The sequence below is a fragment of the Phascolarctos cinereus genome, unplaced genomic scaffold, assembly GCF_003287225.1.
Source record: "Phascolarctos cinereus isolate Bilbo 61053 unplaced genomic scaffold, phaCin_HiC Scaffold_3;HRSCAF=262, whole genome shotgun sequence".
NCBI classification, from domain to species: Eukaryota; Metazoa; Chordata; class Mammalia; order Diprotodontia; family Phascolarctidae; genus Phascolarctos; species Phascolarctos cinereus.
This window is the reverse complement of record NW_027555736.1, coordinates 231,533,374-231,551,585: the sequence shown is the minus strand read 5'-3', so window position 1 is coordinate 231,551,585 and position 18,212 is coordinate 231,533,374. Positions and strand designations below refer to the sequence as shown.

The following is an 18,212-nucleotide window of genomic DNA, read 5'->3' as shown; positions in this document are numbered from 1 at the left end:
ATCACATCCATTTCAGTATTATTAGTTAAATTCATCCTTATAAAAATAAAAGTAGAACTTGGAGGTCACTTTTCAGATTCCTGTACAAGTTGGAGAAGTATCTGCCTTCCATACACATTAAAAAAATCAAAACTATTTCCTCAGCATAGAAAAAAGGTTTTGCAAGAATCCAATCAACACATCAGGGAGGGAGTTTATGACAGGAGTGATACAAATTAGAAGCATTTGAATTCTATACATGTCCAAACATGCAGTTCTTACAGGGTTCTTAGTGTGGGAGGACTGCCCTTAACTCTTCCCAGAAAAGCCTGTTAGGCTGCTGAGTGACCCAGTTTGGAGGTAGCTACTTGGCCGAAAAAGAAATGATCCTTGAAACTTATTGGGGTGGGGCAACTAGGGCACTAAACCCTCAAGGGAAATTTACCTGGCCATGACTTAAAACATCATCTCTACCTTCAGCTTCCTATGCAACAGATTCAGCTGCAGGTGACTACCCTTTCCTGAAGCCAGAATTAAACATTTTATTATTGAACCTGCTTAGAACTAAAATCTGTAGGGAGCCAGCACTCTTGGATTCATTTCCTCAGTTAACAAGCATTTATTAAGCCAGATACAATGCCAAAGCATTGGAAAGTCAAAAAAAAAACTGAAGCAGTACCTTCCCTCAAGGTGCTTACACTCCATTGGGGAGAAAATATATACATATATAAGTGTGTGTGTGTGTGTGTGTGTGTGTGTGTGCATATACTTATATGTATAAGTATGTATATCATGTAGTAGGAGTAGCACTTAAGTTTTAGGTAACTAAGAATTTTATGGAGTAAAAGAAGGAAGGAGAGAAGAGAAGAAAAAAAGAACCACCCCTCGTCCAACAACTATAAAATTTCATTTTTTAATTATAATATTGCCAAGAATGGCTGAGATAACAAACCCTGTCCCCCTGTTGGTGGGTTGATAATATTCATCACCATCATCCTGCTTACTGTATCATAACTGATCTGGCAAAATCCAAATGAACAAACTCCAAATTCTGCATTTTCAAGGTCGTCCTCTATTTTGTTGTTCGGTCATTTCAGATGTGTCTGACTGCTTGTGACTCCATTTGGGGTTTTCTTGGCGAAGATATTGGAATGGTTTACCATTTCCTTCTCCACCTCATTTTGCACATGAGGAAACTGAGGCAAGCAGGGTGAAGTGACTTGCCCAGGGTCACATAGCTAATAAGTGTCTGAGGCCAGATTTGAATTCAGGTCCTCCTGACTTTGGCCCTGGCACTTTATCCACTTTGCCACCTACCTATCCCAAGGTTCACCCCAATGCTCTGACTCTAATCTAACTTTCTAGTCTTATCACTTTCAGCTTCTCTACACATGCAGTGGGTTCTAGCCAAGCTGGACTACTTGGTGTCCCCTCAGCTACATCTACTGTTTCCCTATATTGGCTTATGCTATTTCTTTTACCTAAAATGTTCTCCCTTTCTCATTCCACCCTCAGACATTCCTGTTGAATTTTACATATCCTACATAGCCTATTCATGTATGCATGTAGTCCTTGCCACTGTGGGAGACAGAATTTAATGGAATGCCTGAATTCATAGGTTCTGAGCTGCAGTAGGGCTAAAGCTGATTGGATTTCCACACTGCATCAATATAGCGAGTCCCTGGGAGCACAGAGTCATCAAACTACCCAAGGCAGGGCAAAGTAGCCCAAATTGGAAAATCAGGACAGGTTAAAGTTAAGAGGGACAGACAAACATGGAAAGAGAAAGATCTTCAAGTGGAGCTTGCTTTCACTTTTTCTATGAAACCTTTCCAGATTGCTCTTCATTGCCCTTTGTGCCTCTCATATGATAACTTAAACTATGCTGCCTTATATTTGTACATTTATCTTATTACTCACTGCTAGATTATAAGGTTCCCTAAGAACAGGGACTGCCTTAGAGTTGTTTTTCCTATCCCCCAAAACTTCAGAACAATGCCTTTTACTAGACGATGCTCAATAAATGTTAAATGAATGATTGGATTATGTTTGCTGAACCTACTCATTCCTAAGCCTTGGAAGCTATTCTCTACGTACATATAGCATCCCACTCGGACTTAAAACCCATCTTCTTTGGGAAAAGATTCTTTAGCATGTCACAGTCTGTGTGTGTGTAACAGCGTGCCAGTAGCTGTGAAGTGGTAATCATTTGTCAGAATGTGATAGATTGCAGTTGTATAAGGGAATCCTTCCTTGTGGAAAGCTGACCTTGCCACAGGATGATCAATGTTAGAATTGCACCCCTATGAATAGTTGGTGTCTGTGCTCATACTCTTAAAGTATTTCAAGAATGTGTAGTGGGTTGGGTAGGAAATGAGATTGTTTTCATCCAAGCAGTTTGTTTAAATCTCTTTTATTGATACAGGGCCAAAATTGTGTTACCTAGATTTGTTTTGGGAAAGTTCTATGATTTCTGCCTTGCATGTATTACTTGTGCGCGCATATACACACCATTGAATGTAGTAGCAGAAGGCACGTTGGTCTCGCTTTTTGACAGATGTTATTTTAATTGCTAAATCTTAGTAAAGTGCTGTGCTTGGTTGAGGGCTGGGGGTAGATAATCCATCAGTCTTGCCGCTATTCAGATCACTTTAGCTTGTTTGTTATTGTCATTTCTAGACTTGCATTTGAGATATGGAGGCCTTCAGTCGTGTTAACATCTCTAAGCAATGTTGTCAAATTGGAGAGAAAGGTAGCACATACAGTCATAATTAAATCTAAAACATTACAACTCGCGTGGGAAAAGATTTTGACATAAATCACACTGGGAGTGGTTGTTCCTTGTCCAGAAATTTTAATCAGTCATTTTGAAGGTCAGTTTTTAACAAGTAAATTTGTGTGTTTACTGTAGGAAGTTTGGGGCCACTGAGGTGGTGTGCATGTGGGGGAGGTGTAAATAGAAGGAAAGAGATTTTCTCACCTTCCTACCCCCACCATCGTGTGTGTGTGTGTGTGTGTGTGTGTGTGTGTGTGTGTGTGTGTGTGTGTGTGTGTGTGTGTGTGTAAAGAGCAGCTTATCGAAGAAAGCTGGCATTTTTCTTAGCACTTTTTCATGTACAGATAATACTTTTGGGAAAATGAGGAACTGGTATTAACCTTCTTTTACCAACTTTTTCTAAATTTCCAGTCCATTAGCTTTTTGTTTTCTTTGCAAGAAAATACTTGAGGATTTTTATCTTAGGCACTTAAATGGGACTAACCTAAACACAGTCTTACAGACTGAGGAATCTGTTGGATTCAGAACTGTGATAGCCATGGTTTTTTGTTTGTTTTTTTTTTATCATTGCTACATTCTTGGTATTACAGAAAAGTGCTAGGATTGATTTCTGCAGACAGAAATTGGGAAGTCCTAGGGAACATTGGTATAAGTTAACTTTACAAATATTTAGCTATTTCTTGGCCAAATTCAGAAAAATGTAAGGAGGGGAATTTCTGAAATTAATGCTAAAACACTTGAAAAATTCCTTTCTTGCAGTAACTAAAACACTATTAATAAATGTTTTTGTATTTCCTTCTGTTAGAAGATCTCAGAGCGCTTTTTTCCATTTTTTAGATCTTATTTTTTATTACTGTCTCTTTTTACATCACCTTCATTTCTGAATATGTCCTTCCTCCTCTTCTAAGTTGGCCATCTCTCATGACAAAAAAGACAACCAACATAACAACCTTGTCTGACAGCATGTTCAATATTCCATATCTATAGTCCCCCACACCTACAAAAAGAGGTGGTCTATTTTCTCGGCTTCTTCTCCAGGGCCAAACATAGTCGTTATGATTATAGAGTCTTCAGTTTCCTTGTTGTTCTTTCCATTTTCAGTGTTGTGATTATATTATGACTCCTGGGGTTTTGGTCCAACTTACTTTACTCTGATGCATCCCAGTGCTTTTTGGAAATACCCCATTCTACTTTTTATCTGGAAATAAAATTCATGCTCCTTCCCCTTGTAACAAAGAAAGCCATTTAAACAAAAATGCCCTCCCCCACAACATGCTTTAGTTTTGGTTATTTCCATAACTCTGAAGTGGACAGAATTTTATGTAGGAAGATGATAACCAAAAAAAAAAAAAAGAAAGAGGAAGAGGAGGAGGAAAAAGAAATAAATCCAGTTTGTGTAGCCCTACATGATTTTTAGTGGAAGTGTTTTTCTTATTTTTAGATGAGAAGACGGAGAATCAGAGCAGGAAAATTACTTAATACATGGTCACATAGCTAGTATCAGAGCTAGGATTTGAATCCAGGTCCTTACAGTTCTGCCACATGACATTATATGACAGCCTTTTCTCTTTGTATATAATTTCTTTCTTTTTTATTATAAACTTATAAATATTAACAAACATGAACATTTCAAGGTTCAAAGAAATTAAAAAGGAATATTATATATCACTGTGAACTTCTGTTACATAGCATTTTAGCCACTATATATAGATTTTTAAAGTAATTCAAATTTAACATGGTAGTTCCAGCATTTCTTATCTTTGTCCCCTTTTGAGCTTCCTTCTGCTTTCTTCTTTTTGTGTTTGTCATGATTGGTGGACACTTTTTTGTTTCTTACTTCTTTTGGTATTACTTTCTGCCCTGTGAGTATTCCCCCCTAAATCCTCTGCCACCAAAAAAAAAAAAGAAAAGAAAATCCTTCAGTGTAACAAATTAGTAGTCATTGTGTCAGAGCACATTTAATAATCCAGCCACAACCCAGAAACTCATCTAGTCTGGTTCTTTGTATTTGGAAGTTGGGCTTTCTATAATATGGAATAAATATTTAGATAACCATAACATAAATCAGACTTGGACTTCACAGAGATGAAATAAGCTTCTTTCTCTTGTTCAATATCTACATCAGATCATGTGAATCACCTTTTGGGGGGGGGGAAAGGTGTGTAATGTAATGATGCTGACTCCATTTTGATTTCGATGAAAGTTATTTAGGTGTGTGGAGGAGCTGAGAAAACCTTGGCTGCCAGTTCTTGAGGTGACTCCAGGAAGTGGTCGTAGGTGTAGGGCAGCTTTGACAATCAGTGAATATACTAACAAAAATCAGCAACATGCCATCTTTGGTAGAAGTGCCACAGATTGCTGATATGTGGTCTGTCCCTCTAACTCCCTAAATTAAATGTGCATTTTTCCAGCTCTAAAATTTTGTCAGTGTCAAAATCAGAGCATTTTAAAAGAGATCAGACAATCAAAAATAAAGATTAGTGTTGGAACTTGAAACAGTAAAAGTATCGTAATTATATTCTGTTAGTTGCTATTTATGTGTTCTTTGTATGCACAGATAGAAAACAAAGCCACTTTTGAGTTTTATGAATGCAGAAAAGGAATGAATGCTGATCATCTAAAAAATGCCTTTTTTCCTCCCTTTGGGATAACTCCAGTAACCAAGTGGAATTTTCTGAAACACTTGCCAAATAAAATGAGCTACAGCCAAAGTCTAGCATTAGGCATTTTAGCTAGATGTAGAAGGTTGGAGGGACTGGGAGCAGAGGGAGGATTCCTTTTTTTATTTTTATTTTTATGTTTTAGACTAAAAACACGTGGCAGGTGGAACTCTTGGAGCACAGCAGTAGGGTAAGCAGCCTACACTGGCTCACATGCTGCCTTCCATATACCTACAGGAAGAACTCCGGGTCACCTTATTAATTGTCCAAAGAGGGAGTACAGTATCTGAATTGTCCTCCTGGTTGTTTATATTCAAACCACCCTACAAATAGTCCACTTATTTTCTCTATGTGGAATAGCCGCAGTATACCCATTTGCCACTAGAGAGCGCTCAGTCTGCAAACATTTTCTATTTCCCATCTGCAGACTGGGTCCTATAGCTTTATGTGGTAGCACTGGCCAGATTTTGATTTTAATCTAGGATAATAATAATATGAAATAATGACTGAAAATTACTAATATTTCCTCAATCGACGGCTTTTTATTCACCCAACATTTGGAATCTCCTTTCTCAGACAAAGGCAGTCAACATATGGCGGCCGAATGGTTTATTTAATATCACAAAAATGCAAATACATTTTGGTGCTCTTCCCTTGGGATGTCCCATCTCCTACTCGTTATCTAAAACCTCCTCCCTCTTACCCTTCCAACTTTTCTTTTGGGGTGTTAGAACAAGAGCCCCCAAGTTATTTACTCCCCACTAATTGATGGGAAAGATCAAAGAGTGAGTTATAGTTCTGAGACCCCACCTTACTTTTGGACTATGAGTGAGAGAAAATGGAGAGTGCATGGAACTAAATCATTCTTCTCACATCAGTAACTGTAAGATGTCAGAGTTTCACCTTAGTATCTTTTAAAAGGTTGAATCTGCATCACCTCTGTATCACTGGACTCAGATAGTTTGCAAAACTGGCAGTTAGCATCTTGGAACTACTCCTGTCTCCAGCATGGCAGACTGGAACTATTCTATCAAGGACAAAGAAAATAAGGAACTCTAGACACCTGTGCATCTGTGCCCAGGTCTTGTAACTTCCCAGTATCTCACTGATCTCTTCCTCCTGTTGGAATTTTAGAAGCTCCCTCGGCCCCTAAGAGATGAGCCCCAGTTTGCTACTTAAAATCACCTGCTAATACCTTGAATACACAGTACTTGGTTGGTGTTTATGAGCATGACTGAGCCCTAATGGCCACCTTCCTATTGTCACCAGCAACAGACTTACTCTGATGTATCTCACATATTAAAAGTCACTTTGGCACAGCCCAAGGTTGTGCAGGTTTTTTCCTCATATGCCTTTTATAGAGTGATTGGAATAAAATGGTTGCTTAGGATTCGTATCCAACACAGCAGAACACTCCATATTTCCAGTATTTTTCATCTCCTCTCCATGAGCACCTGTTAATCTAAATGGGATGTACCCATAAGCAACTGATAAGGACATCAGGCTTAATAAGGGAGGAGTTCTGGAGTGTCTCCTACCACCGGCCCCCCTGGTTCCCATCAACTCTGCCTCTTTCTGTCAAGTACATACCTCTCTATTATTTCCATCCAGGCCACAGCTATGACAGCAGATAGTTATGTGTCTACAGCTGACATTCTTTCATAAAGCTGTTGTGACCACTTGATCCCTGGTCTTTTCAAGTGGAACGCTTTTGTTCAAAGATCCAGTTTTCATCACGCGGTCTCTAGTCTCTTACTCTTCTGTCCGGACAACTGATGGAGCCTTCTTATTTTTGCCTCTGTGGCTAATTCACAAGGAGATGTTCTGGAGTTAGCCGAAGTTAAGTTTTCCTCTATGTGAACTTTCCTCACGCACGCTATCCACTCTGCAAACATCTTCACTATTTCTAGCGGCTGTTCATCGTTCAGCTATTTCTTGTTTCCCACTTATACCAGTCCTGTCTGACTATATCACAAAGTCAGAGACGTTTTCCCCTTTTTTTTGGTGTTGAATGCTATTACTGATCTTTGCAAATACCTCCTCTGCGTCCTGGGCACTCTCGTAGTGTTACTCTAGCTTACAAAAACCATTCTAAATACAAACTTTCGTAGGGCAAATGGAAAGCAACCTTAGAGGAGAAGGTGGTAGCAGCTAAGTAGGGGGTGGGGCCAGACTTGAGCTGAGTTTTAAAGGAAGCCAGGGATTTTAGGAGGCATAGAGGAGAAGATGGAGCACTCTCCATGGGGGACAGCTAGTGCAAAGGTACAGATATGAAAGGTAAACCATCACATGTGAGATATAGCAAGCAGGTCAGTATGGCAGCACTATCGTTTTTTTCATGGAAGGGTAAAAAGACTAGAAAAGGAGGAAGCGACCAGGTTGCAAACAGCTCGAAATGCCAAACAAATGAATTTATATTTGATCCAAGAGGTAATAAGATGCCACTGGAGTATACTGAATAGGGAGAGGACCCACACTTTGCTGTGTGGAGGGTGGACTGAAGTGGGAAGAGATTCAAGGCAGATAGACCAGTTATAAAGTTGAGACAGTCCATGTGATAGATGATGAAGACCTGAACTAGTGAGGTGACAATGTGGGAGGAGAGAAGGAAACATTCAAGAAATGCTGTGGAGGTAAAAACAACAAACACTTGGTATGTGATTAAATGTAAGGTTCCAGGAACATGAGAAGCCAAGAATGACTGGAACTATGGTGGTGCCTTCAACAGTAATGGGGAAGTTTCTAAGAAGAGTATGGTTTCATAGTAAAGGTAACTAATAACGTTATGGACATATTGAGTCCAAGATACTTAGAGGACATGTAGTCAAAATGTCTAATAGACATTTAGTTACTTGGGAATGGCACTTAGGGGAGACTAGGACTGTATACATATATAGATATATATATAGATCTGGGACTCATCAGCTTAGAGATAACTGAACCCTTGGGATCTGATTTAGATCACAAAGTGTAATAGTGATAGAAATAAGATTACTCACAGTCCCACAGCTAGGAAGCATAGGAGTTGGTATTCACATTGATCCACGTCCAGCTTTCCCTGCATTGTCATACTGCTTCTTGCATATAACAAAAGTCACATTCGTAGAGTGCTGTGATACTAAACAGCGTGTTTGTATGCACATTTCTTCCTTTGATCCTCAATATAATCCCATGTGGTAGATGGGACATATACCATTATCCCCATTTTAGAGATGAAGAAACTGACTCAAGTGGAGTGATCTGTGTAAATTCCAACAGAGAAAATGTATTTTAAATGGCTTTTTAAATTTTACCTTATGAATTTGTATTTTTACCTTTCAACCAGGTATTCTTTACTTTTTTATTCAGATTCTTACTCTTTGCTTTCTCCTCCAACAAATAAGTTGTTGGCCTCTACTTTTTTTTTCCCCATGAAAGAATTTCCTCAGTTTCCTACGATGTTTCCTTCACACCACAGTTCCTGGCTCTGAAACCCCTTGAAGGGAAATAAGCTGGTTACTGGTTTTGCCATAGATTTAGCTGACTCCAGAATTTGAATTAGGGTATCAAATACCTTAATATTCAGAAAAGTGCTTCAATTAAAGTCTGTGCTGGAAAAGAGACAATCAGCTTAGCAGAGTGGATAGAGTGCTGGACTTGGATTTAGGTTGTAATGTTGACAGTTTCTAACTTGTGACCACATAGAGGTAGTTACTCAGCCTTTCTTGGCCTTACTTCTTCATCTGTAAAATGGACTAGAAGGGAGATGGACTAGAATACCTCTGAGGTACCATCGAACTTTAAATCTGTCATTTTTTATTCTATGAAAAATAACAAGATTTTTATGGACTTGTCAAAAAACTATTTTAAATGTTTTGTTTTTTAAAACACACAAAACTTGGTATTAATTAAATCAGTCTTTTTTTTTCTTCCAAGGGTAGTGAGTATAGAACACTTTCCAAAGTTTGAAACTAGTTAGTTCTAGAATGCATCACAAAGGAAAATGTTTCTTCAGATTAATCAGTAAGCATCAGTTATAGTATTTGACAGGGGCATGGCTGAAGAGCATAGGGTGGTGGACTCACTAGTGCATAAAGGTCTGGTCCCTTCTCTTGCAACAAAGCCATGCCTTTTGTCTCCAAATCCAGGAAACAAGCTATGAGGTTCTCAACTCAAGAAGTAGTTTAAATATTTGCACGCATGCATGTAGACACATGCAAATTATTAAAATTCTGACAGAAGTTATAATGATTTGCTTTTGTTGTTATTCAGTCTTTTCAATCACGTCCAACTCTTCATGACGCCGTTTGGGTTTCTTGTCAGAGATGCCAGAGTGGTTTGCCGTTTTCTTCTCCAGCTCATTTTACAGATGAGGAAATGGAAGCAAACATGGTTAAGTGACTAAACTGTGACCCAAGGTTCATGCAGCTAGTGAATGTCTGAGCCTGAACTTGAACTGAGGTCTTCCTGCCTCCAGGCCCAGTGCTGTATCCACTGAGCCACCTCACTGACCAGTTATAATGATTATGTGCATGTTATTGTTGACTTTTTGATAGCTACTTTTTCAGGCTTATGAATGATACAAATTGAGTAGATAATCCAAATTTTCTGTAACAAAGATTAGGTGACAAAGAGGCCCTTGCAAACACTAGTGTCACTGGTTAAATTATGCAAGGGAAAGAAATAAGCCTTTATACAGCACCCTTTTTTGTCCCAGCACCATGCTAAGGACTTTTTTATAATATTATCTCATTTAATCCTCACAACAACCTTGGGATGTAGGTGCTATTTAGGGTTAGTGCAACCTGAGGTTAGTACAACCTGAGGTTAAGTGACTCATACAAGGTCACAAAGGTAATAAGTGTCTGAGGCTGAGTTTGACCTCAGGTTTTCCTGCCTGTAGGCTTAGCTGAGGTAAAGAACTGCCTCTTTCAGAAGAACTAATGTGAAAAATTGAATTTTGTTTCACAATACTTGGGTGCAATACTATTACATGCTTGAAGATTATAAAAGCAATCAAGCCAGTTTATTTCTGGAAATTTTTAGATATGCACATGTTTTTCTGGGTTTTTGTTGTTGTGGTGGTGGTGGTTCATTTTCTACTTAAGTGCCCTCTCCTCAATGCAATTTGCCAGCTATTTCCCCCAGGAGGGGGTTTGTAAAGGACATTTTCTATCAGCTGCCTTCGTTTTTCACTGTCCATGTGAAAACCCAGTCACTGCTGATATGGCAGTTCACATAACATCACACATCGTGCATTGCCTTGGGGTATTCTCTTTTGAGTTGTTGACTTTATATTTTTGGTTTGCATACACAGGTTGTCTCCTGGTTCTGACATCTATGTGACAGTTTCATCCATTGCTTTAGCGAGATCACAGCAATGTCGTAATTCCCCTAGTAACCTGTCTTCATCTAGTGAGACTGGCTCTGGTGGGGGCACTTACAGACAAAAATCCATGCCTGAAGGGTAGGTATGCTGTTTGCACCATTTATCCATCAACTGACCAGCAGTTATTAAGTGCCTACTATGTGCTAAATGCAGGGGATGCAAATAGAGAAAATGAATGAATCCCTGCTCTAAAGAAGCTTATATTCTTATGGGGGAAGACAAGTAAAGTAAATACAGAATAAACATAAAATTGATTAGGGAGTAACTAAAGAGGAAGGGCATTAGCAATTGGGAGATATCAGGAATAAAAATGTACAAAATGATGCTTGAGTTGCATCTTGAGGGAAGAAAAGTTTTCTGAGAGACAGAGGCAAGGAGAAAGGGCGTTCAAGGCCCGGAGAATGACTGGTACAAAGGCACCCAAGTCAGAGATGGACTGCTGACAGGTAGGAGCCGGCTTGAGCGGCAGTAATGTACAACATGCTAAAAAGATTATGACCGAGTAATGAAAGTCTTAAAAGGCTAAATGGAATAGTTTATATTTTATCTGTGAGATAACAGAGACTCATCAGAACTTAGGTCCTCCTGACTCCAGGCCCAAGATTTCATCAGGATACAACCCTTCAGAACCTTAATGGACATAACTTATGGCTCAAAAAAATTCTTCACCTTGTAGATAACCAGTTCTTCTCTATACCGTGCCAAAAGTTCTTCTATCTGCTAACACTCAGCAGCATGTATATTCATTCCATTGTTATATCCTTCAGCAACCCAGTGTTATCACCAGATCATAATGAGGCAATTAGAATATGACTTTACCAGAATATGTGTGTGTGTGTGTGTGTGTGTGTGTAGACATACACATTTACGCATGCACACACGCACGCATGAAGAACTAAATGAAAAATGTGGTTCATATTCCAAAAAGGGAAATACTTTGATGTCTGCTTAATACCTCTTCTTGAGAAGTTTACCCTTCAGGAGTCTATACCATAGACTCTGGGAACGCTGATTTATCACATGAGTTGAACTTCATCGACTTCATTAAATCAATTAATTTCATGTGCCACATTTCTTCATAGCGTTAACTTCTTTGGTGGATTTAGTAGAACTGCTCTCATTGATTGCAACGTGCATTATTGTAGAAGTAGATAAAGGTTATTCACATCCCAGACGTTGACTTGCTCTTTTCAAGTGTTGAAAGTTTTCTGTAACCTTTCCCTGACATCTTTCTTCCTTCGTGAAATCACTGAGTCACCTAAAAGCCATTATTTGCCTTTGGGTAAGACTCATAAAGTAAAACACTTAAGTGTGTGGCAATTTCCAAGGATGTTAAAAAAGAAATAAATTGGAATCTCTGAAGCTGGGAAAGTAATTAACAGCAGCAACATTACATGACATATACTAAAGTATCTTTTGCCCAAGGAAAGAAGTAAAAGATAATTATCAAAGAGTTTTTGCTACAATATTTCACTTTTAGAGATATTACTGAGAACTTACACCATGTGAAACATTTATAGAAGCTGAAGTTTCTGTTCCCCAAAAATTCCTTTCTTCAGTACATTTTTACTATGTGAATGTGTTTCTTTGGTAATTTTGTTGACATTTCGCAAGAAGTCAGAAACTGAGCGCAAGAGCTAAAGCTTCCAACACTATTTGCTTGGAACCATTCTTTACAAAACCCTTGTTAGGCTCATGCAAACTATTACAGATTGTACCTTCTCCCTTCTCAGAATGCCTGAAATGAATGCTTTTTTATTAACATGAGAATAAGAAACAAATTTTAGCTCTTTTCGAGAGATTTTATAGAATTAGTAGTAGTGAAACAATACAAAATATGTTAGTGAACATTTTCTATTTTAGTTGTGGGGTAAGGCCTGGTGCTCTGTTTTTACTGCTCTAGGGATCTCCCAGGAAAGGAAACTCCTTCTTCCAATGCAGGTCTGTACCTTCTCTGCATCTTGAGAATTGCCTAGAGCTCTGAGATTAAGTGACTTGCCCAAGATTACTTAGCCAAGATATCAGTGTTGCTTCAAGGCTAGCTATCTCATTACTAACACCAAGCTTTATCTGTGCTCTCTTCTATTTTAATTGTTTGGTTTAAAATGGCCTGGTTAGTCTTTTTTTTTTTTAAAAAAAAAAGCTAATTGCAACTTAATTGTCAAGATGGTTATTAACATAAATGAACATGAAAGCAGGGTGCTTTCTGTGAGCTGTGACAGAGTTCAGCAGAAATTAATCAACTGCATTATATGGCCTCCAGCTCTAAAATCTACAGAACAATGATCCCATTTCAGTGAATGTTAGAAATAGTAAGGTTCAAATGAAAAGCAACATGGCACATTGACTGGAAGGCTGGCCTTGGAGTCAGCCCTGGGTTTACGTTCTGCCTTTGACATTCTGTTTGTTCATATGCAAGTCATTTACCTCTCCTTGTCCCAAGAAGCTCTCTGGCTATAAATAACAGTGCAATGAAGGGAGCTTCCATACTGGTGAAGTCATATGAAATCTATATGATACAGTTTGTTAAAAGAATTTCTTATCTATTTGATTCAGCATTTAATCTCTAAATCAACTATATTGATAACATTTTTTTCTCCCTTCAAAATAGTACCTCTGTATTTTGTGACCTGATAGACATTAGTTCCCTTATTGGAACTAACTAATAAGGCCAGAGACTTAAGCTTGATTCCTATTTAAGCCAGGTAATTATGGAAATTTTGAAGGTACAAGAGACCTTAGCGATAACTAAACCTTCTGCCTCCATTTCTAAACTCAGGGATGTTCAGTGACTTGCCCAAAGTCAAATTGGTTACAGAATCTAAGTAGGAAGGTGTCTCAGAAACCATCTGGCCCTACTGCAATACAGTGGTCACCTAACTGCTGCTGAGCAGGAGAGCCCACCAACTTAGCCCATTTTACTTGGAGATAGCCCTAATTCTTAGAAAGTTTTCCCTTATATCAAGTCTAACTTTCCTCTGCTTCAAATGCTGCCTGTTCTTTTAAGTTGTTTTACTTCTACAATTTCATAATACTTAAAATTGCTTTCTAGTCTTCAGCTGGTGGTATTGGTAGAAGCAAAGAAGAATCATGACCTGTGTCAGGAGATTGGAGTATAGAAGAGAGGCACACAGAGCAGAAAGGGCAATAGGAACATTGAATCTAGAGCTTTATAGGACCCATCACCACTACTATGAAAACAACCTAAAGTACATACATACTGGGATCAATATCACCATATGGGATAATCCAGTAAATATCTAGCATATTAAGAATGAGAAGACTCATTTTTTTTACCTTCTGACTCTCCTGATCTACTTTTCATTCCCGTATTTTTATAGGGATATTGAAATATTTAGAATTATATGATTCTTTTAGCTCTTTGGAGAATAGTGGTATATTAATATAAAATTAAATTGAAATATGTTTATTAAAATAAGATTTAGAGATAACTACTCTTTTTGCTTAGCATGCTATTTAAAATAGTATACAGCAGGGTTCTTAACTTGGGGTTCATTAATTTTTTTTATAACCATATCCCAATTTAATTGAGTTCCTGTGCACAGAGTGTCCTAAAAGTCTAAGAGTTTTATTTTATGAATTTAAAATTATCATTCTGAAAATGCATCCATATACTTCATCAGACCACCAAAAGAGTTCATAGACACAAAGAGATTAAGAGTCCCTGCAGGAGACAAGAGAATCTATACCTAGATTTAGATTCTTTAAATCTACCATTTTCATTAACAATCTTGTACTAGTAGAATTCATGAAATGCCATTGAAAAGTAAAAAGAAAATTATACTGTGTTTAACTCATTCTTCTTTGGGGGCCAAAATTTACTTTTTGAATCAATTAACATATGAAAATTTGAATCAATTAACCAGTGAAGAATTAAATAACTTCATTTGTTACTTAAAATGTAAATTTTGAATACTGCCTAATCTTGACAGTTTCATAGCTAGATGTGTCTTGTTCAAGGAGGTGGTGGCAAAACAGTCCATGTATTGAATCCTTCATTGGTGGTGAACACTTTTCTTAAACTTGCAGAAGACTGAGTTTTTTGGATCAAATGCAAGTTGCCACATTATCTGTTGTACCTAGTATGGTATAATGGGAAAGTTCAAATCCTTCCTCTGCCACTTACTACCTATAAGATCCCAAGGTAGGACACTCAGCTTGTCTGGACCTGTTTCATCATTTGTAAAAAGCAGTTAAACTAGAAGAGGAGTTCTTCTTTGGTCATGGACATCTTTGGCAGCCCAGAGAAGCCTGTGTTTAGAATAATGTCTAATCAACAAGTATGTAATAAATGACTACTTAGCACAACCGGGCACCATACTAAGCACTCGAGATACAGAAAGAGGCAAAAAATGGTCTCTTGGCCTTAAGGAGCTCACAGTCTAATGGAGAAGAGAACATACAGACAACTATGAACACCCAAGATGTAGACAGGATAAAATTGGAGGAAAGGCACTGTTATTGAGGTGGATGAGGAAAGGCTTCTTGTAAGGGGTGGAATTTTAGCTGAGAACTTAAAAAAAAAAGTCAGGAGAGCTGGGTGATGGAAATAAGCAGGGAGAGAATTCTCTGAAAATGTCCACAGTCAGAAGATGGAGTGTCTTGTGCAAATCAAAGCAGCCAGGGTATCTGGATAATACAGACCATATGGAGAAGAGTAAGTTGTTAGAAGACTGTGAAAAAGTAATGCTTTTAATGCATAAAATTAAATATAGAGGATTGTAAATGAAACCAATTATTGAAAATGATTATCAAAATGCATTTTTAAAAAATTCATAAACCCCACAGTAAGCACTCCTAGGCTAGAAAATCCCAAAAGTCCCTTCTGGTCCTAAATCTGTGATGGTGGGAACCATATTGGAAATATGCTGTCCTTTGTAAGAAAATGTTGAGCAGGCAAAAGTTCTGATGCTACATGCTCCATTGAAGATAATTCTTGCATAAAAAACAGTTAGTGGATTCATTAATTAGGGTGTTTTTGTGCTTTTCTTATCTAGATTTCTCATTTGTTTTAAAGGAGATGGACTTCTTTCATTAAAGTCATTAGTCAAATACAAGTAAATCTGTACATTTCCACAAACATGTTTGGATTTTATATTCTTCTATTTCATAGGTTTCTTTTCTTTTCTTTTCTTTTCTTTTTAAAGGCAATTGGAGTTAAGTAACTTGCCCAGGGTCACACAGCTAGTAAGTGTTAAGTGTTTGGTCTGAGGCCAGATTTGAACTCAGGTCCTCCTGACTTCAGGGCCAGTGCTCTATCCACTGCACTACTTAGCTGCCCTTCTGTTACATAGGAAGAATTAAAGCGTATTTGAGAGTTTGTTCTGTTGCTATTTTAATAGAAGAATAAGGCTTTATTTGAACTATATGATTATCTTTAACATGGTAAAAAAATCAGCAGTACCTTAATTCATTAATTTACCAATTATTATTATCTGATAGGTACATTTGCTCTAATATATGATGAGTTATAGGTAGAAAACCTGCCCGGGTACAAATAGACTTAAATCATAATGTTATCAGGAGAACATGTCTTTAAGTTCTGGATTTAAGCATACATTGGCTTTAAACACTTCTTCCTATCCTGCTTTAAATGGCATACCTACCTTTTTAGGAATCACTTAGGTCAATTTAAAAGAAATAAAAATGACAACATGCATTGAAAGAAGGGAAGGGCATTACTAAATGTAATTTAGTAATCTAAATATTAGGTTACATCTGACCTGAGCTAAGCATCCATTAGGAGATATAGGATGATGAGGATGATGAGGATGAGGATGAGGAGGAGGATGAGGATGATGATACGGCACTTTAAGGTTTGCATAGCACTTTATTTCATTTTCTTATTTGATCCACACAACCCAGTTGGATATGTGCTATTATCATCCTCATTTACCTTTGAGAATACTGACGCTGAAAGGAGATAAGTGGCTTTCCCAGGGTTGCACAGTAAGTGTCCCTGGGCAGGATCCAAACCTAGGTCTTCCTGACTTGAAATCCAGCACTCTATCCGCTGTGCCACTTAGCTGCCTGTATTTTGGATATTCAGTCTTCCATAATTTTATTTCGATGGTTTTGAAAAGCAAGACTAACCAGTTATTAAGCTCATATTAGAGGTCATGGTCATAAATGGTTGCTGTCTATTGGCCACGATACCAGCATGTCATATTTATATACGCATAGAGCAGTAGTCTAACATACACAGCTATCTATATGTTTTACATGTATAATTCCATTTTTCTCACATTCTTGGATGTCATATCGTGACCACCTTTTCTTTCTGTATAACGTTAATGAAATCTTTGCTTTTGTTCTGGGGAATTATCCTAGGTTTGGGATGAGCCGCAGATCCCCAGCCTCCATTGACCGGCAGAACACTCAGACGGATATCAGTGGCAGTGGCAAAGCCACACCCAGCTGGCAGAGAAGTGAGGAGAGCATTGCTGACCAGATGGGTAGGTCATTCATTTCTACAGAAAGAAAGTTATTTTCTCCACAAGGTGAAAGTCATCAAAGGTGACTAGCTTCCAGGAGAAGACTTTAAAAAGTGAAATAAAAGCTCTATGTATCTTTAAATAGAAGTCTAACTTATTAATAAAAGTGAATTAGAATCAGGGCCCTGTTCGACCGCCCCAGACACTCTTCCTGGAAAGCAGTGAGTAAAACAACAAGGAATTTTAAGACTGTCTTGCTTGAGACCTCTACTCTTAGAACACACAGACAGACCAGTAAATTATCAGCATCTTCAGTACCGAGAATGTACGTGAACCACCAACGTGTATGTAAGCCACCTCTCCTCGCTTCCTCATTTTGCTTTAGTTTTTGCTTAGTTCAGTTAATATTTCCTTGTGTGCCTTTCCAAAAGGTGCTATATATGTCACATGTATGCATTGGAACTGTAGGTTTTCTTTTTAATTTTTAAGAAAGCCTAATACAAAATGGGAAAAAAAATCCGGAGAAGGTTTAAATCATTAGATAACCTGTAACTTGATTAGACACTTTTTCTATCATTGTATACATTTTCATCGTTCTCTGCAATTAAGCTGTTGACGAAGCAAACAGCTGGGTACAACAACTTTGCATCATTAAGCTCTTATGTGGAATTTTCAGCGTATTGTTCCTTCCCTTCTCTACATTGTAGTTGCTTCGCAGTGACATAATGACACAAGTCGGTACCAGTGAGATTGTGCCAGAAATGTATTTTATTTATTTTATTATTATTTTTATCCCACCAAGTGTTTCCGTGAAGTGTTTCACCAGAACTGGCATGGATCTGGGCTGCTAGATTTTCCTTACCCATCTCCATCAACAAAAATGGCAGAGTCACCATCAAAATGGGATGCAATATAAGGAAATTTCAAGATTAAAAAAAGCTTAACTTAGTAAGCTGAAGACTCATAGTTTTCTC

At 38.0% G+C, this 18,212-nt stretch overlaps 1 protein-coding gene across 1 annotated transcript in view; it reads left to right on the top strand.

Annotated features, from left to right (window-relative positions):
- Window positions 1–18,212, top strand: part of SIPA1L1 (signal induced proliferation associated 1 like 1) — a 356,976-nt gene that overhangs the window by 298,444 nt on the left and 40,320 nt on the right. Inside the window, 2 exon segments of the mRNA XM_020986377.2 lie at window positions 10,712–10,861; window positions 17,135–17,259. Coding sequence (XP_020842036.1) covers window positions 10,712–10,861; window positions 17,135–17,259 — 275 coding nt within the window.